Source organism: Sus scrofa, chromosome X (genome assembly GCF_000003025.6).
Source record: "Sus scrofa isolate TJ Tabasco breed Duroc chromosome X, Sscrofa11.1, whole genome shotgun sequence".
In the NCBI taxonomy this organism is placed as follows: Eukaryota; Metazoa; Chordata; class Mammalia; order Artiodactyla; family Suidae; genus Sus; species Sus scrofa.
The window spans coordinates 58,547,407-58,572,232 of record NC_010461.5 but is presented as its reverse complement, the minus strand read 5'-3'; the positions used below and the strand labels follow the sequence as shown (position 1 = coordinate 58,572,232).

Genomic DNA, 24,826 nt, shown 5'->3' with positions numbered 1-24,826 from the left:
TTCAGATGGTTTTGTTAATAGCTTTAGGTGTTTTTGTTTGTTTGTTTTTGGCTATGCCACAGCAGTGACAACATCCAATCCTTAACTGCTAAGCCACCAGGGAACTCTCAAATAGCTTTAGATGTTTTACTTGAAAAGGAAATTATAAGAACCAACATAATTCCCTTTTATTTATCCTAAATTGGAGAGGACTACATCTGATTACATTCAGTTTGTAAATTAAAAGGGACCTTTGCCAGAGCTTCCTGAGTAAATACATGTACTTCTCACAATACCACATTTTTGACATTTCAATTTCTATATCTTTCTATCTGGTTACAGAGTTCCTTGGTACTAGGGGCATTCAGGATGAGAATTACCCCAAAATACTTTTCTCCTTTCCTTATGTAAATAAATCCTTCCCTTTTATTCCCTCTAGAACAATACACATCCCAGAGGCTGAATAACCTTTTCTTAAAATTATGTCTACCCACAAACTCCCTTCTTTTGGAGGGGAGGCTCCTCCCCAAATAAATGTATTTCTTAGGTTTTATTTATTTAAATATAATGGCAGCTATAACTCCATTTCTAATATTCTTTTAATGCCAACTCTGGAGTGTGTTTCTATAAAGCAGTGTCTAAATATCCCTTGTGGTTTTTCATTTTGAGCCCAGAAGGGAAGTGGAAATATACTAGAGAGGCTTATAAGAGATATACTCATTCATTCACCAAAAGTTTGACTCCTGACTTAATATTTCATTTTCAGCTCAGTGAGCTACTTTGGTAGGTGTTTGGAATAAGGTAGATATTATTTTATCAGGCCTTTGAGGAATAAGTTGAAATACCTAGAAAGGGAAAGGAATAGCATGACTATAGCACATAAGTTTGAATGGTACTGGCCACCAAGGTAAGACTGCATATCTTCTATGGTTAGAGTGTAAGATAGATCTGGAAAAATGGCAAAGGATGGAGCTAGAAAGTTGATGATAATTGCTTAAGGGCCTGTGTATACCATACTAAGTTTAGAGTTTAGTCTGTAGTCAATAGAGAGCCACTCAAGGTAAATAATCAAGAAAGTTTGAAATGATTCACTCCCATAGTGGGAGGATAGATTGGATGGGGGAGGAAATTAAGATAGAGGACTAGTTAGGTTTCGTAGAATACTTTAGATGAGAAATGATGCAGTTGCCTTGAGGATGAAAGGGATAGCTGTAAGAAATAATTAAAAGTAGACTATGAAAGATCTTCATGGAAAACTTAATAAATTTCTGAATATTTTTGAATTCTTAAAAATCTCAACTTTGGTTAAAAGAGAGGCTTAGACAAAAGCTGATTGCAACTTATAGGATATGTGTCAGAAGTGCTCCATGGACCCTCTCCTCAGCAAAATAACCTTAAGTGGTGAAAATTAATATTAGAAAATGGGCCATTTGAAGTCTCTGGAAATCATCTTAAGGGCACACAGAAAATGGAGAAACATTTATTCAAGGAAATATAAATATTAGTGGTGAGAGAGTATGGCATTTGAGCTACAACCTACTCCCTCCCCTGTCCCAAGCTCACCATGACAGAAGCACTGCTTGAGGTGGATGCAGCCAAGAATATAAGGTAACCTCTCTCTTCAGCTCCTAGTCTAGGGCTATGATATCTCCCTGACAAAGATAGGTTACCAGCATTTCCTGTCCTTCCCAGCTCTGTGTTGCAGAAGTTCTAGTCTAGCCAAGAATAACTAAGAGGTCTGGAATTCCCCTCCTACCCCTTAGTCCCACTCATGGAGTGAAAGCTTAACCACAGGCGGAGCAGACCAAGAATACTAGGCCTGACCCACCTTTCTGGTAGCATGGATGGTGGGGCAGGCCATAAGAACAGAAAGCTCCATAGCTCCTCCCAAGAGAACTGAATTTGTTTGGAATGGAGTGTAGGAATGTTCAAGATTAAGGACACTCTCAAAAGCAATGAAGATTTTTGTTCTAAGAAATTAAGAGGAGGGAGTTCCTGTCATGGCTCAGTGGTAACTAACCCAACTAGTATCCATGAGGATGAAGGCTCAATCCCTGGCCTCTCTTGGTGGGATAAGGATCTGGCATTACTGTGAGCCATGGTGTATGTTGCAGATGTGGCTTAGATCTTGTGTTGCTGTGGCAGTAGTGTAGGGCTCAGCTGCCAGCTGCAGCTCTGATTCAACCCCTGGCCTGGAACTTCCATATGCCATGGGTGTGGCCCTAAAAAGCAAAAAAAGAAGAAAGAGAGAGAGAGAGAGGAAAACAAAGGAAGGAAGAAAGAAAGAAAGAAAGAAAGAAAGAAAAATTAAGAGGAAGCTGATAGCTAAATAAGAGCAACAAGTTAACCCATAGGCTATCTAGAAGTTTTAACAGAGAACCAAGGAAAGAGCTAAAAAGAACCCTCCTAGGGTTATAATGAATGTCAAAGACTGTCATCAAAAACTACCTGAAATGGGGAGTTCCCATTGTGGCTCAGTGGAAACAAATCTGACTAGTATCCATGAGGATGCAGGTTCAATCCCTGGCCTCCCTCAGTGCATCAGGGATCTGGCATTGCTGTGAGCTGTGGGGTAGATAGCAGAGGTTGCTGTCGGATCCCATGTTGCTGTGGTGGTGGTGTAGGCTGACAGCTATAGCTCCAATTCTACCCCTAGCCTGGGAATTTCTATATGCTATGGGTGCAGCCCTAAAAAGCAAAAAAACAAAAAACAAAAAACAAACAAACAAAAAAAACTACCTGAAATGGGGCCTGAATTTAATTGAATCAGATTGTGGAGCAATTTATGCATCAAGGTATTATATAATATAATAGAGCAGTCATCTGTTAATTGGTGGAGATTAACATCTGGGTGTAATACCAACAAAGGCAGACATTCAAATGAATCATGGAAAGAGACAGTAGCTAAAACTAAAATCTTCCTGGGGTGACAGTGCACTTGCCCAAGGCAACAATCTCTGAGGGCCAACTTCAGAGGCTGCATGCTATGGGGAAAGTAAATTTCACTGAAATAGTCCAAATCACTAAACAAACAAGTAAACAAGAAACAAGTCCCATAGGGGAGGTTATCAATAATTTACAGATTTCATACAACATATTATCTATAATGTCCAATTTTCAACAAAAATTTGAGACACACAAAGAAACAAGAAATTCTGAGCCAACATAAGAAAAAAAGCAGGTAACAGAAACTGTCTTTGGGAGGAAGCATATATTGAACTTAGGAACAAAGACTCCAAAGCAGTTACTGTAAAAGTATCTAGAAAACTTAAGTACATCACGCTTAGAGAAGTAAAGGAGTATATGATTAAAGTATTTAATCAAATAGAGACTATCAATAAAGAGATAAAAATGAGCCAAATGGAAAGTTGAAAAGTATAGTAACTTTTCAACTGAAATAAAAGGCTCACTAGGGAGGCTCAATATATCTGAGCTGGCAGGAGGAAAAATCAGCATATTTGAAGGTAGATGAACTGAGGTTATATAAGCTGAAGAATAGGGAAAAAATAATAAAGAAAAATGAATAAAACCCCAGAGAAATGTAGGATGCCATTTAGGATACCAACTCATGTGTAATAAGAATACCAGAGGAGGGGGAAGGGATAAATTAGGAGTTTGGCATTAACAGATACACACTACTATATATAAAATAGATAACCAACAAGAACCTACTATATAGCACAGGAAACTCTACTCAATATTCTGTACTAACCCATAAGGGAAAAGAATCTGAAAAAATATGTGTGTATTTATAACTGAATCACTTTGTTGTACACTTGAAATTAACACAACATTGTAAATAAACTATACTTCAATTAAAAAAGAGTACCAGAGAAGAGTAAGGAGCAGAAAACATTTTTTAAAAAATAATGACTGAAAATGTCCCAAATTTGATGAAAAACATTAATCTACATATCTAAGAAGCTCAAAAAGATCTCCAGTTAGAAGAAACAAAAAATCTTATCCAGAAACATCATAGTAAAAATGTTAAAAGCCAAAAACAAACAACATCTTGAGAGCAATTTGGGAAAAATGACTTGTCACGTACAGGGGAACCCAAATAAGATTATCAGCTGTCTTCTCTCTAGAAAAAAAAAAAAAAAAAGCGGCGGCCAGAAGGCAGTGGAATGATATATTCAAAGGGCTGTAAAAGGGAACTATCAACCAAGAATCTTATATTCAGCAAAACTATCTTTCAAAAATGAAGTGAGGGAGTACCTGTTGTAGCACAGTGGAAACAAATCCGACTAGTATCCATAAGGATGCGGGTTCCATCCCTGGCCTCGCTCAATGGGTCGGGGATCTGGTGTTGCCATGAGCTGTGGTGTAGGTCGCAGATATGGCTCGGATCCCCCATTGCTGTGACTGTGCCAGCAGCTATAGCTCTGATTCGACCCCTGGCCTGGGAACTTCCATGTGCTGCAGGTGTGGCCCTAAAAAGCAAAGAAAAAAAAATGAAGTGAGATAAAGACCTTCCCAGGTAACCAAAAACTGAGAGAATCTGTTGCTAATAGACCTATCTTACAAGAAATACTAAAAGAAGTTGTTTAGACTGAAATCAGGTAACTGCAGATAGGAATTGGACTCCACACACATACAAAAAACAGACCACTGGTAAAAGTAATTATAAAATATGATATAATTGTCCATGTCTTCTTTCTTATAACTGATCTAAAAATCAGCTGTATAAAACAATATAATTGTATTGTTGGGCTTATAGCATATAGAATATAATATATTTGATAATATAAGAACTAAAGAGGTAGGTGGAAGAAAAGCTATATTGTATTAAAGAAATAAAACCAAATGGTAACGCAAATCCATTGGAAAAAAATGAAGAGAATCAGAAATGGTAAATTGGAAAGACCTCCTATGTTTATGGATCAGAAGACTTACTGTTAAGATGGCAATATTCTCCAGATTGATCTATAGATTGAAATGCAATTCCTATGAAAATCCCAGATGTCTTCTTTGCAGAAACTGACAAGCTGTTCCTAAAATGTATATGGAAATCCAAAGGACCCAGAATGGCCAAAACAATTTTGAAAAAGAACAAAGTTGGAGCACTCACTTTCTGATTTCAAAACTTACTTCCAAAACCTGCAACAGTAGCATAAGGATAGACATGTAGAATAACAGAATAGAATTGAGCATCCAGGAATAAACCATCTCATTATGGTCAGTTTCACAGCGCCTGCCTTCTCTCAATCTCTGTTCAAGCACCTTGGCACACAGAGGTAACAAGATAAAGCTATGAAGCTGATGCCCAATATTACTACGTCTCTTCTCTTTTTCCCACTTTATCCATGAGGTTAAGGTAGATCATTACTGCTACAAGAAAGACCCTTTGCTGCTTATGCTGCCCTGTGCTATGGTTGCTATTTTGCCAGAGCCATGGATCAGGAGGAGTTTGCAATCTGATGTTCTGGATGTCTGGATCTATATAGTCCTTTTTACTTTTTTTTTTTTTTTTTTTTTTTGGTCTTTTTAGGGCTGCATCCATGACATATGGAAGTTCCCAGGCTAGGGGTCAAATCGGAGCTGCAGATGCTGGCCTACATCACAGCCACAGCAACATGGAATCCAGGTTGCGTCTGCAACCTACACCACAGCTCACAACCATGCCAGATCCTTAACCCACTGAGCGAGCCCAGGGATTGAATCCACATCCTCAGGGATACTAGTCAGGTTCATTACCACTGAACCACGACTGGAACTCTCTATATAGTCTTTTGAAATTAAATTAAATTTTATTTTATTTATTTATATTTCTTTTTTGTGGTTATTTCCACCAACACACTTTTTTATTCCACTGTACAGCATGGGGACCAAGTTACACATGCATGTATACATAATTTTTTCTCCCATTGTCGTGCTGCATTGTAAGTATCTAGACATAGTTCTCAGTGCTACACAGCAGGATCTCACTGTTAATCCATTCCAAGAGCAATAGTTTGCATCCGTTAACCTCAAGCTCCCAATACCTCCCACTCCCTCCCCCTCCCCCCAGGCAACCACAAGTCTAGTTAGAATTTTTTGATTTAAGATATTTGTCAGGAGATCAAAGATTAAAATGTAAAAAAATCAAACTGAAAATGCCAGAAACATTAAGAAATAAAGCTTAATAAAAGTTTCTGAGAAGAAAAATATACTGTAGACAAAATCAAGGTTCAAACAAACTAGGAAAAATACTTGCAATACATACGATCGGCAAAAGGCTAATTTCCTTAACATATTAATAACAGACAAGCAATTCACTAGAAATTGGTGAAGGACATGTCCAAACAGCTCATAGGAAAAGAAATACATATGTCTTAGAAACATAAGATCCACAACCTTACTTATAATTAAAAAATTACAATTGAGGTGGAAGGAGTTCTAGTTCTTGGCCATTAGAGTGGTAAAGATCAAAAACTTATCAAAGCCTATGTTTACAGGGGTGTAGGAAACAGGCAGGCAATGCTGGTTGGTATGTAAACTGTGGAAATTCTTTGCAGAATAACTTGATAATGATTATCAACATTTAATGAATACATGGTGAAGTACTTAAAAGTATGCTAATATTTGCTGCTTACTTTGAAATGTATCAAAAGTAAGATGGGTTGCTGGATAGTTAGATACGTGATGAAAAAGTATAGTAAAACGTTAATGGTTGAGTCCAGATGGTATATATATATATATAGGCACCACTGTAAAATTCTTTCATTTTTTGTGTGAAAATGTTCAAAATCAAATGTTAAAAAAATAGTATGCATAAATCTATGACTCAGCAGTCAAAATTTTACCTTGATGTGCTGGTATAAATGCACAAAGATATAAATACACAGATACTCATTTCATCATTGACAGTAGTGATGAAAGATTAGATAAGAGCTTAGTGTCTTTCAGTAGGGAACTGGTTATATGAATAGCCATTCAGTGGAATGCTATGTAGCCATTAAAAAAATGAGGCACACTTTTTTTTTTTTTTTTTTGCTTTTTTTAGGGTTGCACCTGCAGCATGCAGAAGTTTCCAGGCTAGGGATCAAATCAGAGCTGCATCTGCCAGCCTACACCACAGCCACAGCAACATGGGATCCGAGCCGCATCTGCAACCTACACCACAGCTCACAGCAATGCTGGATCTTTAACCCACTGAGCAAGGCCAGGGATTGAATGCACATTCTCATGGATCCATCATAAATCAGTTACCTGTAGAACTAGGAGTCTGAGATTTTCCATTAAAACCTACAAATAACCAGGATTTCCCATTGTAGCTCAGTGGGTTAAGAACCCGACTAGTATCCATGAGGATGCAGGTTCAATCCCTGACTTCTCTCAGTGGGTTAAGGATCCAGCATTGCCACAAGCTTTGCACATAGGTCACAGATGCAGCTCAGATCTGGCGTTGCTGTGACTGTAGCATAGGCCGGTAGCTGCAGTTGCAATCCAACCCCTAGCCTGGGAATTTCCATATGCCACAGGTGTGGCCCTAAAAAGGAAAAAAAAAAAAAAAAAAAAAAAAGCCCACAAATAACAATTTAAATTCTTCCATGTTAAAATACACTGGAATCTCAGCACATCAAAGACTAGCCTAGAACTGATTTGTGGTCTTGTTTTTATGGTTCAGGAATCAAAGTGCCTCCCATTTTTCCAAAGCTGGAGTAGGATTATTTGGGAGTAAGGGGGTTAGTTAGTCACTATGGCTACCTATAAAGCTTGTAGTGATAACTGACTAGCTCTCTATCTTTATTTTCTTTTTCCTCAGGACTTCATATCATCCACAGTCTAGATGAAGTTAATTTCATACAGAACCTTGTGTTTTACATTGAAGCTGCATATAAAACTGCTGTAAGTACTCATTTGGAAATGAATTTTAAACATGGTGTTTTAAAAATACTGAACAACCTATTCCTTCTCTTAATGCTGCCCCTCATAGTGAACCAGTCTAGAAGCCTTCTGGCAGAAATTGCCTTCAGCCTAAGTTCTGTCATCCTCTGCCTTCTCAAGGGATTTACAGAGGCATGAGGGTCAAGATGCAATGCTTTTATTTCTTTCAAACTCTGTAATACCGCATGGTACGTATTTGGCAATTTGGGGCTACATTGTGGGCTTATTTTAATGGTTCGTGGTTAAAAGGGAGCAAAATGGCTAGGGAGTATTATGGGTCAGTTAGATACTTAGAAATAAAATTTAATATGTGTTTAATATCACCTATAGACATTGATTTAGTGCTTTTTAATTTTTTTTATTTTTTATTTTATATATATATATATATATATATATTCTACTGTACAGCATGGTGACCCAGTTACACATACATGTACACATTCTTTTTTCTCACATTACATGTTCCATCATAATTGATTAGACAGAGTTCCCAGTGCTACACAGCAGGATCCCATTGCTAATTCATCCTGAATGAAACTTTCTGCGTCTCTTTACCCCAAGCTCCCAGTCCCTCCCACTCCCTCCCCTTCCCCCTTGGCAACCACAAGTCTGTTCTGAAAGTCCATAAATTTTCTTTTCTGTGGAAATGTTCATTTGTGCCATATATTAGATTCCAGTTATAAGTGATATCATTTGGTATTTGTCTTTGTCTTTCTAACTCATTTCACTCAGGACAAGAGTCTCTAGTTCCATCCATGTTGCTGCAAATGGCATTATGCCATTCTTCTTCATGGCTGAGTAGTATTCCATTGTGTATATATACCATATCTTCCTGATCCAATCATCTACCAGTGGACATTTGGGTTGATTCCATGTCTTGGCTATTGTGAATAGTGCCGCAATGAAGATGCGGGTGCATGTGTCTCTTTTAAGTAGAGTTTTGTCCGGATATATGCCCAAGAGTGGGATTGCTGGGTCATATGGTAGTTCTACGTATAGTTTTCTAAGATACCTCCATACTGATCTCCAGAGTGGCTGTACCAGCTTACATTCCCACCAACAGTGCATGAGGGTTCCCTTTTCTCCACAACCCCTCTAGCACTTGTTATTTGTGGACTTATTAATGATAGCCATTCTGACTGGTGTGAGGTGGTATCTCATGGTAGTTTTGATTTGCATTTCTCTTAGAATCAGTGATGTTGAGTATTCTTTCATGTGCCTGTTGGCCATCTGTATATCTTCCTTGGAGAAATGTCTATTCAGGTCTTTTGCCCGTTTTTCCATTGGGTTGTTGGCTTTTTTGCTGTTGAGTTGTATAAGTTGTTTGTATATTTTAGAGATTAGGCCCTTGTCCATTGCATCATTTGAAACTATTTTCTCCCATTCTGTAAGTTGTATTTTTGGTTTCTTTTTGGTTTCCTTTGCTGTGCAAAAGCTTGTCAGTTTGATTAGGTCCCATTGGTTTATGTTTGCTTTTACTTCTGTTGCTTTGGGAGACTGACCTGAGAAAACATTTGTAAGGTTGATGTCCGAGAATGTTTTGCCTATGTTCTCTCCCAGGAGTTTGATGGAGTCTTGTCTTATATTAAGTCTTTCAGCCATTTTGAGTTTATTTTTGTGAATGGTGTGAGGGTGTGTTCCAGTTTCATTGCTTTGCATGCCACCGTCCAGGTTTCCCAGCAATACTTGCTGAAAAGACTGTCTTTTTCCCATTTTATGCTCTTGCCTCCTTTGTCAAAGATTAATTGACCATAGGTGTCAGGGTTTATTTCTGGCTTCTCTATTCTGTTCCATTGGTCTGTCTGTCTGTTTTGATACCAGTACCAAACTGTTTTGATGACTGTGGCTTTGTAATTTTTCTTGACGTCTGGGAGAATGATGCCTCCTGCTTGGTTTTTGTTTCTCAGGATTGCTTTGGCAATTCTGAGTTTTTTGTGGTTCCATATAAATTTTTGGATTGTTTGTTCTAATTCTGTGAAAAAATGTCATGGGTAATTTGATAGGGATTGCATTGACTCTGTAGATTGCTTTGGGTAGTATGGCCATTTTTACCATATTAATTCTTCCAACCCAGGAGCATGGAATATCTTGCCAATTCTTTATATCTTCTTTAATTTCCTTGATTAATGTTTTATAGTACTCAGCATATAAGTCCTTTACCTCCTTGGTCAGGTGTATTCCCAGGTATTTGATTTTTTGAGGTGTAATCTTAAAAGGTATTGTATTTCTGTATTCCTTTTCTAATATTTCTTTCTTGGTATACAAAAACGTGACTGATTTCTGAATGTTAATCTTATATCCTGCTACTTTGCTGAATTTTATTCAGTGCTTTCTGTACAAAATAGTCACTTTTTCTTATAGCTACCTGATGGTATATGTTTTTATTGTTATATTTAACATCTCTTTCCAAAATCACTGTTCTTCATTGCATGATGTTCATTGTAATAAAGATGGCTGTGTCATAAGTAGTCCAGTTTTTTTAATTGCTTGTTTTAGTTTGGTTAGTTGCTTTTTAGTTGTTATAGGTATGAGGGTAAATCTGGAACCTATCACTCCATATTTGCCAGAAGGATAATTCTAACAGACATATTTAACACAAACAGATGTAATTTGTTGATGGATCACTTTGTTTTCTGATACTATAGGCCTGCTGTGATCCAGGCTAAAACCCAGGGTTCTCTGGCCTCTCCATTGCAGCCAAGGGTTGTAGCAGTAGAATTAATATGTTTGTACCTTCTCATATTCTAATCTTTGCTGCGCAAACTTGGGCAGAGCTGGGTTTGGGGACAGATAAGATTAGCCACGGGATAAATATGGATTACCTTTCTGAAGCTTCATTTTTTAACACAGAGATATGTTATAAAAAGTAACTTAAGGTAGATAAAGAAATAAATATAGGGGTGTGTGTGTGTGTGTGTGTGTGTGTGTGTGTGTGTGTACATGCATCAGCCTGTGTGCACATGGCTGTTTACAACTTCTGTTCGATGAGAGGGCCTAGAAGCCTGTTACCACAGTGACAAAGAGCACCAGTGCCCAGATCTTGGATGTAACTATCATTCTTTAATAAAAGAAACCAGGATTCCTTATAGAAGTGGCTGATTCCATGGGCTGGGGCAGGGAAAATGCAAGATGCGACTGGAGAATCTTATAGTGACAAAAAGTGAGGAGGTATTCAAAAAGGAATGGGGCATGTCAAAGGCACAGGGGCCAACTTATTAGAACTCCCAATGGCCAAAGCTGGAACAATTTGAGCAAAATAAATAATGATAACATTTTATTATAACCTAGAGTATAACCTAAATATCTATAAGTTCATACTGATATAAATAGCTGAGTAAATAAATGAGGGGAGAAAGGATAGCTCTTCCTTAGAGAAGAATTGCAGTTAATGAATATAGAAGTAATGAAGAAACTAGAAAATTGCCATTGAAACACCACTGTAATCATTGTTGCAGGCACAATTCACTGATATGCTAAATTAGTGGGTGGATGTTTGAGGATAAACAGAATATTTGCACAGTTGTAAAGTATCTGTCTCAAGGTACTATTAATTACAGGCATACCTCATTTTACTGTGCTTTGCTCTATTGCAGTTTGCAGTTATTTTTTTTTAACAAATTGAAGGGTGTGGCAACACTGTGTCAAGCAGGTCTGTTGGTGACATTTTTCCAACAGCATTTTCTCACTTTGTGTCTCTGTCACATTTTGATAATTCTCACAGTATTTCAAACCCTCCACCAGCAAAAAGATTATGACTCGTTGAAGTCTCAGATAATGGTTAGCATATTTTAGCAATAAGATATTTTTTATTTTATTTTTATTTCTTTATTTATTGCTTCTTAGAGCCCTACCCATGGCATATGGAAGTTCCCAGACTAGGGGTGGAATCTGAGCTATAGCTGTCGGCCTATACCACAGCCATAGCGATGCGAGATCCCCTGAGGGAGGTCAGGGATTGAATCCGCATCCTCATGGAGACTAGTTGGATTTGTTTCCACCAGGCTACAATGGGAACTCCAGCAATAAGATATTTTAAATTAAGGTATGTATGTTATTTTTTACACATAATATTGTTGAGACTACAGTATAGTGTAAACATAACTTTTATATGTACTGGGAAACCAAAAAGTTATGTGGCTTGCTTTATCACAATATTCAGTTTATTGCTGTGGTATGGAACTGAATCCACAATATCTCTGAGGTATGGTTGTAAATAGTATAATAGAAAAATAGTAACAGTAGAATGGAGAATCTCTGCAGATACACTTTAACCAAGTGACGAAAGTTAACTTCACCAGTAATAAGACATCAACATCGTGTAGCCCCTGATTTGATGCACTAAGAAGGAGCATAATGTCTGTAGAATTCTTGCCAAAAATGCATAACCTCAATCTAGTCAAGAGAAGACATAAAGCAAAACCAAATTGTGGGTAATCTATAAAGTATCTGAACGCTAACCTCCAGAAAGTGTCCAAATCATGAAAGACAAGTCTTGAGAAACTGTAACTGATTGGAAGAGACTAAGGAGGCATGACAAATGCAGCATGGTATTCTGCATTGGACACTGGAATATAGAAAGGCTTTTAATGGAAAAACTGGTGAAATCTTAATAAAGTCCATAATTTGGTTACTAGTATTCCACTGATGTTAATTTCTTTGCTTTGACAATTATACTGTGGTTATGTCAGGTGTTAATATTAGAGGAAGCTGAGTGAAAGGTGTACGGGAACTCACTATTTTTGTAACTTCTCTGTAAGTCTAAAGTTATTTCAAAATAAGTTTTTTAAAGTAATTGTAGACATTATCTTTGTATTATCAAGGGGCCTTATAGAACTATGGTTAAGAATGTAGGGTTTGGAGCACTTGGACTCTAATCCTGGCTCTTTCATTTATTAGCTATGTGATCTTGGGTGAGTCACTTACCTCTTTGCACCTCAGTTTCAGCTATAAAATGTAAGGATTAAGGAAGATAATAGTGTAAGGTGCATAGGTAAGTGCATGGTGCATTGTCAGTGCCAACAAAGAGTAAAATTAGAATGGATGTTTAAGATAAAATACTTAGATGCTGTTTAGGCTCCATCTCCTAGACCCTCTGTGTATCTTCTTAGATGAAAATTTTGAGAAGTACCTCTTTAGATGGACTAAGTAACAGTCCTTAGTCCTGATGAACTGTCAAAGTCTTTTACCCTCTTGGAGGCCCCAATAGAATTTAAAGCTACTGGGAAAATAGCTATGAGGGGGGAGCCAAATCATTGGCATCTCCTTAAAAGGCATTGCTGCTAAATATGATATGTATGGCAAGTTAGCTAGTATTGGTGCCTTTTGTTCAAGGGTTGTACATCTAGTAAGCATTTAGTAGTGATGACTTACTAACAGTATGTTGGTTATTTTATGCCAGGACTTCGGGATATGGGAACGTGGAGACAAAACCAACCAGGGAATCTCAGAATTGAATGCCAGTTCAGTTGGAATGGCAAAGGTAACTTTCCTTGCTTTGTTTTTACTAAATGTGGGATAAGGAAGTCCAGTATAACTTTGCCATAGATAAAGCCTTAATATAAATGTGAACCATCATCAAATTGATAGCTCTTTTATACCACAGGCAGTGTTCAGAACTGTGGACACATGGGTGAAGACTTTTTTCATAAGCTCCAGATCTGTATGTCCAGTTGCTTTTGTGGCATATCTCTGTTTACATATCCCAAAAGGACCTCAGAAAACACATCTTAAATTAAGTTCATCATCTCTACCACTACAGAAACAAACAAAATGAGGCTTTTGTTCCTTCAACACACCACTTGACAAAGTTTGATATCAGGGAACCATCCCCCTTCATTATCTTGCATCCCCTGTATTGTTATCGTCTTCATCATTGTTCTCTTCTGCTCAGCTTCATCTTTTCCTTCCCACTGCTCCTACCTTAATTTCAGCTCTTATCTCTGGAAACAGCAAGAAGGCATAAAATAGGATAGCAAACATATCCATTATAATGATAAATATGCATGACTTAATTTGCCAAAAGGTAAAGACACAGATTAATTTTAAAAAAGAAGAAAAATCTAGTCTATACCTATACCACCCTATAAGAGATCTAGGACAACAAATTGTTTCAGAAAGATTAACAGCAGGAGGATAGGCAAAGTCTGGCCAAAATAAACAAAAAAGAGCACAAGTGACTATGTGAATGTCAAACAAAAGTAGAATTCAAAGCAAAAAAGTATTTCATGGAAGAAAGGACAAAGAGGGTCAAGGTAGAATTTTAGAAGGTCCAACCTATAATAAGAAAGTCTTAGTGTTCCCTCAGGGCTGAGCAGGTTAAGGATCTGATGTGTCACTGCTGTGGCTCTGGTTACAGCTATGGCATGTGTTCACTCCCTGGCCCAGTAACTTCCACATGCTGCAGGCACAGCCAAAAAGTCTGGCCTGGAATGTAGTTTCAATTAATACAGATAAACGGCAAAATAGAAACAGTTATAAGGGGACAATTTAACAAAAACCACTGCCAGGCTATGACAGATAAAATGAACCATAAATAAGATCATAGAAATTTAACTATGTAATTAATGTGGTTGAATTAATAAATTTATATGGAACTTTGTACCTATAAAATATTTATTTTCTGGGTAAGCTTTTTCTTTTTAATATATTTTTGATTATCAAAGTGATACAGATATTGAGTTATTTTTAAAAACTAAAGCCTATTCTATTTACCTGTGTATAACCTGATTTTTTAAATTCAGTAATCTCATATTTCACTGAACACAATAACCAAACATCCTCTTGCATACATATAATCCAATTCATTGTTTTCAGTTGCTGCACAGTATTTAATAATCATTCTCTTGATGATAATGCTTTAGTGAGGATCCTTGTACATATATCCTGGTGAAGTTGGACAAATGTTTTTGTAGGATAGATTCCTAAAGTGAAACCATTGGGTTAAGCGATATACACTTTAAAATTACCCTTCAAAACAATTTCCACCAGTTTACATAATCCCCATTCACATATGGTTAGATATATGTCATAAATGTTATATGCACCATTTTCCTCAAACCCTTACTAACTCTAGGTATTAACTTCTGAATAACTTGACTTTGAAAAAAATGTTTAACCACTGAAACTGTTTTTTACATTTTATTTTAAAGTCATTTCAGACTTAGGGAAAAGTTGCAAGAATTGTGCAGAGTTCCTATATATCCTTCATCCAAGCTCCCCACTTGTTAACATTTGCTTTATCTTTCTATTCACACACATCCACACATACGCATTATTTTTTATGAACCAGTTGAGAGGAAATTGCAGACATGATGCATCATTTCTCTTGAATACATCAGTATGGATTTCCTCAAAGACTCTTATATAACTGTGGTACAATCATCAAAATCAGGAAATGAACACTGGCATTACACTACCAACCTAATCCCGAGACCCCATTCAGACTTCTTGAATTGTCCCAATAATATCATTTATAGCAAAACAAAAACAAAAACAAAAACAGAATGTTAGAATCCAGGATCCAATCCGGGATAACATGTTACATTTATTTGTAATGTCTCTTTGGGCTCCTTTAACTTGGAGTAATACTTCAGACTTTACTTGCCTTTTATGACCTTGGCATTTTTAAAGATTACAGGCCAGTTGTTTTATAGAATGTTCCTCAATTTGATTTGGTGTAATATTTCCCCATGATTTGATTCAAGCTATGTATTTTTGGCAAGAATACCGCAGAGATGATGATGTGTCCTCAGTATATCATTAGGAATGACAAAATATGGATTTGTCCCATTATTGTTCATATTAAGTTTGATGACTTCACTAAAATGGTATTCTCCATATTTCTGTGCTGTAAATTTGCTATTTTCCCCCTTGTAATTAATAAATATTTTGTGCCTGGATCATTTCTGCTCACCCATTAGGTCTCAGTTCAGATATCATTTCTCCAGTGAAGCTTTTAGAATGGCCTGCTATCCCAAAGACTAAGTCGATTCTGCCTCATAATTAAGGAACCACAAATAATTAATAAATACTTGAAAGAATATTCAACCTTGTTAGCAAATTAATATAATAGACTCACTATTTTTCTAGCAAATTGGGTAAAATTTTAAGATACTTTGTTTGCATTAAAGAAGATACTACCATACACTGCTGGTGACAGTTATATTGGAACAATTTGCATGAAAAGGAATTTAGACCTGACCCCCTTGCTGTACAGTGGGAAAATAAAAAAAAAAAAAGAAAAGGAATTTAGCATTATGTCCTAAAAATTGTTCATACCCTTTGACCCAGTGATTCTACTTCAGGGAATTAATGCTTAGAAAATAACTCAAAATGAAAACAAAGAATTATTCTGTAAACTCAACAACATTAAAGAACCTTTCTGTGTGCTAGGCACTGTTGAAGAAAACATAATCTCTGACCTTGAGGAATTTATAAATGTTAGTAAGAGATGTTTATCAATACTGTTTCTAATAGCCTACAGTTAAAGGCAACCTAAATTTCTAACAATTAGTAAATGGCTCAACGAGCTTATTGTAGCCATCTAAAAGAATATTATTTTGAAATAATTTTCATAATATGGAGATACACTTATGCTGTATTATCCTAACCAAATGTTATACCAAACATGATCTCAACTATAAACAAATATACTTAGAAAAACATTAATACAAGACATGTCAAAAATGTTAATAGTGATTGTTTAGTGTGATTTCTTTACCCTCTTTTATACGGCTATATGATTTAAAATATTCTATAAAAAGTATGTTATATAATCAGAAAACCAAGAAATCAATGAGTAAATTCTATTTTTAAAAAAATCATGGAACTCATCTTTGCCTTTAAGTCAAACATATCTTTCTAGGGCATTTACTTATTTATGGAAACTCCACCACACCTAACAGCTTTTAGAACCATAACAGACTCAGAATTGCCAAAGCAATCCTGAGAAACAAAAACCAAGCAGGAGGCATCATTCTCCCAGACGTCAAGAAAAATTACAAAGCCACAGTCATCAAAACAGTTTGGTACTGGTATCAAAACAGACAGACAGACCAATGGAACAGAATAGAGAAGCCAGAAATAAACCCTGACACCTATGGTCAATTAATCTTTGACAAAGGAGGCAAGAGCATAAAATGGGAAAAAGACAGTCTTTTCAGCAAGTATTGCTGGGAAACCTGGACGGTGGCATGCAAAGCAATGAAACTGGAACACACCCTCACACCATTCACAAAAATAAACTCAAAATGGCTGAAAGACTTAATATAAGACAAGACTCCATCAAACTCCTGGGAGAGAACATAGGCAAAACATTCTCGGACATCAACCTTACAAATGTTTTCTCAGGTCAGTCTCCCAAAGCAACAGAAGTAAAAGCAAACATAAACCAATGGGACCTAATCAAACTGACAAGCTTTTGCACAGCAAAGGAAACCAAAAAGAAACCAAAAATACAACTTACAGAATGGGAGAAAATAGTTTCAAATGATGCAATGGACAAGGGCCTAATCTCTAAAATATACAAACAACTTATACAACTCAACAGCAAAAAAGCCAACAACCCAATGGAAAAACGGGCAAAAGACCTGAATAGACATTTCTCCAAGGAAGATATACAGATGGCCAACAGGCACATGAAAGAATACTCAACATCACTGATTCTAAGAGAAATGCAAATCAAAACTACCATGAGATACCACCTCACACCAGTCAGAATGGCTATCATTAATAAGTCCACAAATAACAAGTGCTAGAGGGGTTGTGGAGAAAAGGGAACCCTCATGCACTGTTGGTGGGAATGTAAGCTGGTACAGCCACTCTGGAGATCAGTATGGAGGTATCTTAGAAAACTATACGTAGAACTACCATATGACCCAGCAATCCCACTCTTGGGCATATATCCGGACAAAACTCTACTTAAAAGAGACACATGCACCCGCATGTTCATTGCGGCACTATTCACAATAGCCAAGACATGGAATCAACCCAAATGTCCACTGGTAGATGATTGGATCAGGAAGATATGGTATATATACACAATGGAATACTACTCAGCCATGAAGAAGAATGGCATAATGCCATTTGCAGCAACATGGATGGAACTAGAGACTCTTGTCCTGAGTGAAATGAGTCAGAAAGACAAAGACAAATACCAAATGATATCACTTATAACTGGAATCTAATATATGGCACAAATGAACATTTCCACAGAAAAGAAAATCATGGACTTGGAGAATAGACTTGTGGCTGCCTCTGGGGAGAGGGAGGGAGTGGGAGGGATCAGGAGCTTGGGGTTAACGGATGCAAACTCTTGCTCTTGGAATGGATTTACAAGGAGATCCTGCTGTGTAGCATTGAGAACTATGTCTAGATACTTATATTGCAACACAACAATGGGAGGAAAAAGTATGTATACATGTATGTGTAACTTGGTCCCATGCTGTACAGTGGAAAAAAAAATAAAATAAATAAAGAATCATGGAAACTCATCTTTTGACTTTAAGTCAAACAGTATCTTTCTAGGGCATTTACTTATTTATGGAAACTCAATCATACCTTTTAATATCTTATTTTTAAGATAGCTTTTGCATTTTAATATCTTATTTTTGTACAACTTGTAGCATTTCTTATGAGCTGGTATCATACTTGCAAGTCTTCTGTCAAAGGAATGGTTTACTAGAAATTCACCTGTGCCATGGTCAAATTATTTTTAAAGTATGATGTTTGACTAATAATGCTATAACCTCTCTCTTTTAAAAAATGTTTTTATTGAAATATAATCAACAGAAAACATTGTTTAAATTTGAGGTATATAGCATATTGATCTGATATATTTATTGCAATGTGACTACCACTGAAGTGTTAGCTAGCACCTCTATCTTGTCATATAATTATCATTTCTTTTTTGTAGTGGGAAAAACTAATATTTAGTTTGTTATCAACTCAGAAGTTTATAACACAGTTTTGTTGTCTGTAATCACTGTGCTGTGCATTATTGCTCCAGGACCTAGTTTATCTGCCAGTTGCAAGTTGTACCCTTTTAAACAATATCTCCCCAGTTCCTTCACCACTACCCCCAGCCCCTGGTAACTACCATTCTACTAGGTTTTTATAGGTTCAACTCCTTTAGGTTCCATGTATAAGTGATATAATACAGTATTTATCTTCCTCTGTCTGACTTATCTCACTTAGCATAATGCCATCAAGGTCCATCCATGTTGTTGCAAATGGCACGATTTCCTTCTTTTCACTTGGCTTAATAGCATTCCATTAGAGAGAGAGAGACAGAGAGAGATAACACACACACCACATCTTCTTTATCCATTCATCTGTTGACAGACACTTAGATTGTTTTCATATCTTGGCTATTATGAATGATACTACAATAAACATGAGTGCACATGACTCTTTGACATGCTGTTTTCATTTCCTCCTCACCCAATAGTGAAATTGCTGGGTCATATGGTAGTTGCATTTTTAATTTTTTTAGTAACCTTTATACTTACTATTTTCCCCAGTGATTATTACCAATCTGCGTTCATACCAAAAGTGTACAAGTGTTCCCCTTTCTCCACATCTTCATCAATACTTATCTTTTTAATGATAACATATCTGACATGTGTGAGGTGATATATAATCACATTGTAGTCTTGCATTGCATTTCCCTGTTGATTAGTGATGTTGAGCATCTTTTCATGTACTTCTTGGCCATTTGTTTGTCCTCTTTGGAAAAAACGTTTCTTTAAATCCTTTGCCCATTTTTTTTTTCTTTTTAGGGCCACACCCGCAGCACATGGAAGTTCCCAGGCTAGGGGTCCAATCAGAGCTGTAGTTGCTGGCCTACGCCACAGCCACAGCAACTCCAGATCTGAAGCACATCTGTGACCTACACCACAGCTCACGGCAACACCAGATCCTTAACCCACTGAGTGAGGCCAGGGGTCTAACCATGCAACCTCATGGTTCCTAGTCGGATTCGTTTCTGCTGTGCCACGATAGCAACACTTGCCCATTTTTTAATTGAAAAAAAATTTTTCTGTTTATTGAGTTGTATGAGTTCTTAATATATTTTGGATATAAACTTCTCATTAGATATATGGTTTGCAAATAAGTTCTCCCATGCTATAGGTTGCCTTTTCATCTTTTTTATTGTTTCTTCTGTTGTGCAGTAGCTTTTAGTTTGATGTAGGCCCCCTTAAATTGATTTTTGCTTTTTTTGCTTATACTTTTGGTGTCATATCTAAAAAAAATCATTGCCAAGATCACTGTAAAGGAACCTCTTTATGTTTTCTTCTAGGAGTTGTATGATATCAGGTCTTAAGTTTAATCCATTTTGAGTTAATTTTTGTGTGTGGTGTAAGATAGGGGTCCAGTTTCATTGTTCTGCATGTGATTATCCAGTTTTCCCAAAACCATTTATTGAAGAAACTGTCCTTTTCCCAATGAGTGTTCCTGGCTCCCTTATCAAGTAATAATTGACTGTAAATGCATTGATTTATTTCTGGGATCTCTGTTTTGTTCCGTTAGTCTAAGTGTCTGTTTTTATGCCTGTATCATACTACTTTAACTACTATAGCTTTGTAGTATAGTTTGAAATCAGGAAGTGTGATGCTTCCAGCTTTGTTTTTCTTTCTCATGATTGCCTTGGCTATTTGGGATCTTTGTGGTTCCATAAAAATTTTAGGATTTTTTTTCCCATTTCTGTGAAAAATGCCATTGGAATTTTGATAGGAATGGCATTGGATCTATATATGACTTTGGGCAGTATGGGCAATTTAACAATATTAATTCTTCTGATGAATGAGCATGGGATATTTTTCTATTTTTAAATTATACTTCATTTACAATATTGTGCCAATTTCACTTGTTTTTGTCTTCAGTTTCCTTCATCAAAGTATTGTAGTTTCATTGTACAGATTTTTCACCTTCGTGGGTAAATTTGCTCAAGTATTTTATTGCTTTTGATGCTGTTATGAATGAGATAGTTTTATTTTTTTCTCAGATGTTTTGTTGTTAGTGTATAGAAATGCCACTTATTTCTATAGGTTGATTTTGTATCCTATGACTTTATTGAATTTGTTGATTAGTTCCAGTAGGTTTTTTTTTTTTTTTTGGTTGTTGTTGAGTCTTTAAGGTTTAATAGATATAAGATTATATTATCTGCAAATAATGACAATTTTATTTCTTCCTTTTTCATTTGAATTCCTTTCATTTCTTTTTCTTGCCTAATTGCTTTAGCTCAGACTTCTAGTACTATACTGAATAAGAGTGGTGATAGTGGGCATCCTTGTCTTGTTCCTGATCTTAGAGGAAAACTTTTAATTTTTCACCACTGCGTATAATGTTAGCTGTGGGTTTGTTGTGTACGGTCTTTATTATGTGGAGGTATGTTCTTCCTATACTGGATTTGTTGAGAGTTTGTATCATGAAAATATAACTACAACCTCCATCTTAAAAGTGTCTACATGACAATATGGGAGACTAAACCCCCCACCCCCCAAACAACCTCAGAGACCCCTGGGGATAAAGGATGTTATTATATTTTCTGTTCTGCAGAACATATTTAAAATGACATCTTGTGCATTGATAAGATACTGAGGTACAGAGAGAAGAAATATACCCCCCCTTTTAAATTTTTTCCCACTATACTGCATGGGGATCAAGTTATTCTTACATGTACACATTTTTCCCCCACCCTTTGTTCTGTTGCACTATGAGTATCTAGACATAGTTCTCAATGCTACACAGCAGGATCTCCTTGTAAATCTGTTCTAAGTTGTGTCTGATAACCCCAAGCTCCCGATCCCTCCCACTCCCTCCCTCTCCCCAGAGGCAGCCACAAGTCTATTCTCCAAGTCCATGATTTTCTTTTCTGTGGAAATGTTCATTTGTGCCATATATTAGATTCCAGTTATAAGTGATATCATTTGGTATTTGTCTTTGTCTTTCTGACTCATTTCACTCAGGACAAGAGTCTCTAGTTCCATCCATGTTGCTGCAAATGGCATTATGCCATTCTTCTTCATGGCTGAGTAGTATTCCATTGTGTATATATACCATATCTTCCTGATCCAATCATCTACCAGTGGACATTTGGGTTGATTCCATGTCTTGGCTATTGTGAATAGTGCCGCAATGAAGATGCGGGTGCATGTGTCTCTTTTAAGTAGAGTTTTGTCCGGATATATGCCCAAGAGTGGGATTGCTGGGTCATATGGTAGTTCTACGTATAGTTTTCTAAGATACCTCCATACTGATCTCCAGAGTGGCTGTACCAGCTTACATTCCCACCAACAGTGCATGAGGGTTCCCTTTTCTCCACAACCCCTCTAGCACTTGTTATTTGTGGACTTATTAATGATAGCCATTCTGACTGGTGTGAGGTGGTATCTCATGGTAGTTTTGATTTGCATTTCTCTTAGAATCAGTGATGTTGAGTATTCTTTCATGTGCCTGTTGGCCATCTGTATATCTTCCTTGGAGAAATGTCTATTCAGGTCTTTTGCCCGTTTTTCCATTGGGTTGTTGGCTTTTTTGCTGTTGAGTTGTATAAGTTGTTTGTATATTTTAGAGATTAGGCCCTTGTCCATTGCATCATTTGAAACTATTTTCTCCCATTCTGTAAGTTGTATTTTTGGTTTCTTTTTGGTTTCCTTTGCTGTGCAAAAGCTTGTCAGTTTGATTAGGTCCCATTGGTTTATGTTTGCTCTTATTTCTATTGCTTTGGGAGACAAATATACCCCTTTCTAATGCTAAAGTTGTCCTTTGCTTCTTTGTTCCTCAAAGGCAGCCCTGGAAGCATTAGATGAACTGGACCTGTTTGGTGTGAAAGGTGGGCCACAGTCAGTTATCCATGTCCTAGCTGATGAAGTACAACACTGCCAGGTAAGAGAATAATGGGCCACATCATAGAAAAAAAATGTATTCTTACCCAGACTTAAATTTATCCTGAGCTTTAAAATAAGGGGACCTGAATGAGAGTACATAATACGATTTATTACCATGTGCTAAAAATGTCCTATCAGGCATCCTATAGAGATGTTGTATATAGAGCCTGATATAACATCAGCTGTAATATAGATCATAATCCTGTTTTCCCACCTGAGGTTATAAAGGGATCCCACCATAGTATATAGAATTCTGCACTACTGTCATATCACTGGTCTATGGCCTATGCTCCTGAGAATCTTCTTTTCTAAATATACCAAGAAAACAAGAGGTGATCTATTTTGAGTGTTCTTGATAGTGGCTCTGAAACTTTCTCTTGCCTGTGATTGGTTCTAGATATTTGGAGATTAGACTAAGTGGTAAATGCGTATCTTCAGTTTTGTTTAGGGTTACTCCCTGTATTGAAAGATTAAGGTTCTTATCACTGGCAATGTGGTCTTTCTACTCTTCTTCAAACCCTGATTAAATACCTATAGTATTCTAGTGAATATAGTCTTCTAATTTTAAAAATGCAAAATTTTCCACAGAAAATGTGTGTATGGAAGCTGAACCTTCTAAATCCTGCTTTCCAGCAGCTGCATTTTATCTTTATGCTTAATAGTTGAAAATGGAGCAACAGGATTGTGGGTGGGATAATGATGTTGAAGTATTCTTTATCCATTAGCAGCTGCTTAAGAATCAGAATTAGGAAGCATTGAGAGCAGGATTAAGGCAAGGGATGATATATAGAAATAGATAGTTTTCTAAGCTCTCACTATTGAATCATTTTTAGATTTTCATTTGAATGATCCTCTTCCACATAAATCTTTTGAAACTAAAGCTATTAGTTTTATAATCCCAGACCTATTTACTAATGTGCCACATTTGACTTCCTTTCTTTTAGTCTATTCTTAATTCGATACTACCCCGGGCTTCAACATCCAAAGAGGTTGATGCTAGCCTACTTTCAGTTGTTTCCTTCCCAGCCTTTGCAGTAGAGGATAACCAGTTGGTGGAGCTCACAAAACAGGAAATCATCACCAAGCTTCAGGTATGTTCCATATGTGCCTTTCTTTTCTTTAGGGCTCTAACTTTGAAGTAAAAATAGTATCTTTGGGGGCCTTCAGTATGACCTGTATCAGTGATTTGTCCAAGTGATCAGGGTTAACACCACCATTAATAAGATGTATTGACATCGTATATGCCCTGATACAGTGCACTGTGTCCTCCCCAAGGATTCAGTACCTCAATCCAATCATGAGAAAACATCAGACAAAAATCAAACTGAGGGACATTCTGCAAAATAATTGACAGTCTTCCAAAATATCAAAGTGATGACAAATGAGGAAAGACTGAGGAACTTTCACAGATTAGAAAAGATTAAAGAGATATGACAACTAAATGTAGTGGGATCCTAAACTGGATCCTGGAAGATTAAAAAAAAAAAAAAAAGCACTAGTGGAAAAACTGGTGAAATCCAAATAAGGTCTGTATTTTGGTAAATAATGTTGTACTAAGGTTAATTTTTTTAGTTTTGGTAAATGTTCTATGGTTATATAAGATGTTAATATTAGGGAACAGTGGTTGAAGGGTATATGAGGACTCTACTATTTTTTGGAACTCTTCTGTAAGTCTCAATTATCTCAAAATGTTTTAAATGTGTTTTCTTTAAAAAAGAAAAACTGTGGTCTTTTATTGACTGTGTGAACAGGACCACATAGATTAGTAATTGGGCTGTCACATGGAGTTCCCATTGTGGCTCAGTGGAAACAAATCTGACTAGCATCCATGAGGACACAGGTTCAATCCCTGGCCTCGCTCAGTGGCTTAAGGATCTGGCATTGCTGTGAACTGTGGCGTAGGTCGCAGGTGTGGCTTGGATCTGACATTGCTGTGGCTGTGGCATAGGCCAGTGGCTACAGCTTTGACTGGACCCCTAATCTGGGAACCTCCATATGCCGCGAGTACGGCCCTAAAAAGACCAAAAAAAAAAAAAAAAAGTAATTGCGCTATCACAGACTTATCCTATAGTGGAAAGCCATGGAGAAGA

At 36.8% G+C, this 24,826-nt stretch overlaps 1 protein-coding gene across 9 annotated transcripts in view; it reads left to right on the top strand.

Moving 5' to 3' along the window:
- Window positions 1–24,826, top strand: part of PHKA1 (phosphorylase kinase regulatory subunit alpha 1) — a 127,120-nt gene that overhangs the window by 10,984 nt on the left and 91,310 nt on the right. For all 9 annotated transcript variants that reach the window (XM_021080697.1, XM_021080694.1, XM_021080698.1 and 6 more), the window contains exons 5-8: window positions 7,727–7,809; window positions 13,247–13,327; window positions 22,636–22,734; window positions 23,681–23,827. In XM_021080697.1, coding sequence (XP_020936356.1) covers window positions 7,727–7,809; window positions 13,247–13,327; window positions 22,636–22,734; window positions 23,681–23,827 — 410 coding nt within the window. The remainder of the gene's footprint in view (window positions 1–7,726; window positions 7,810–13,246; window positions 13,328–22,635; window positions 22,735–23,680; window positions 23,828–24,826) is intronic.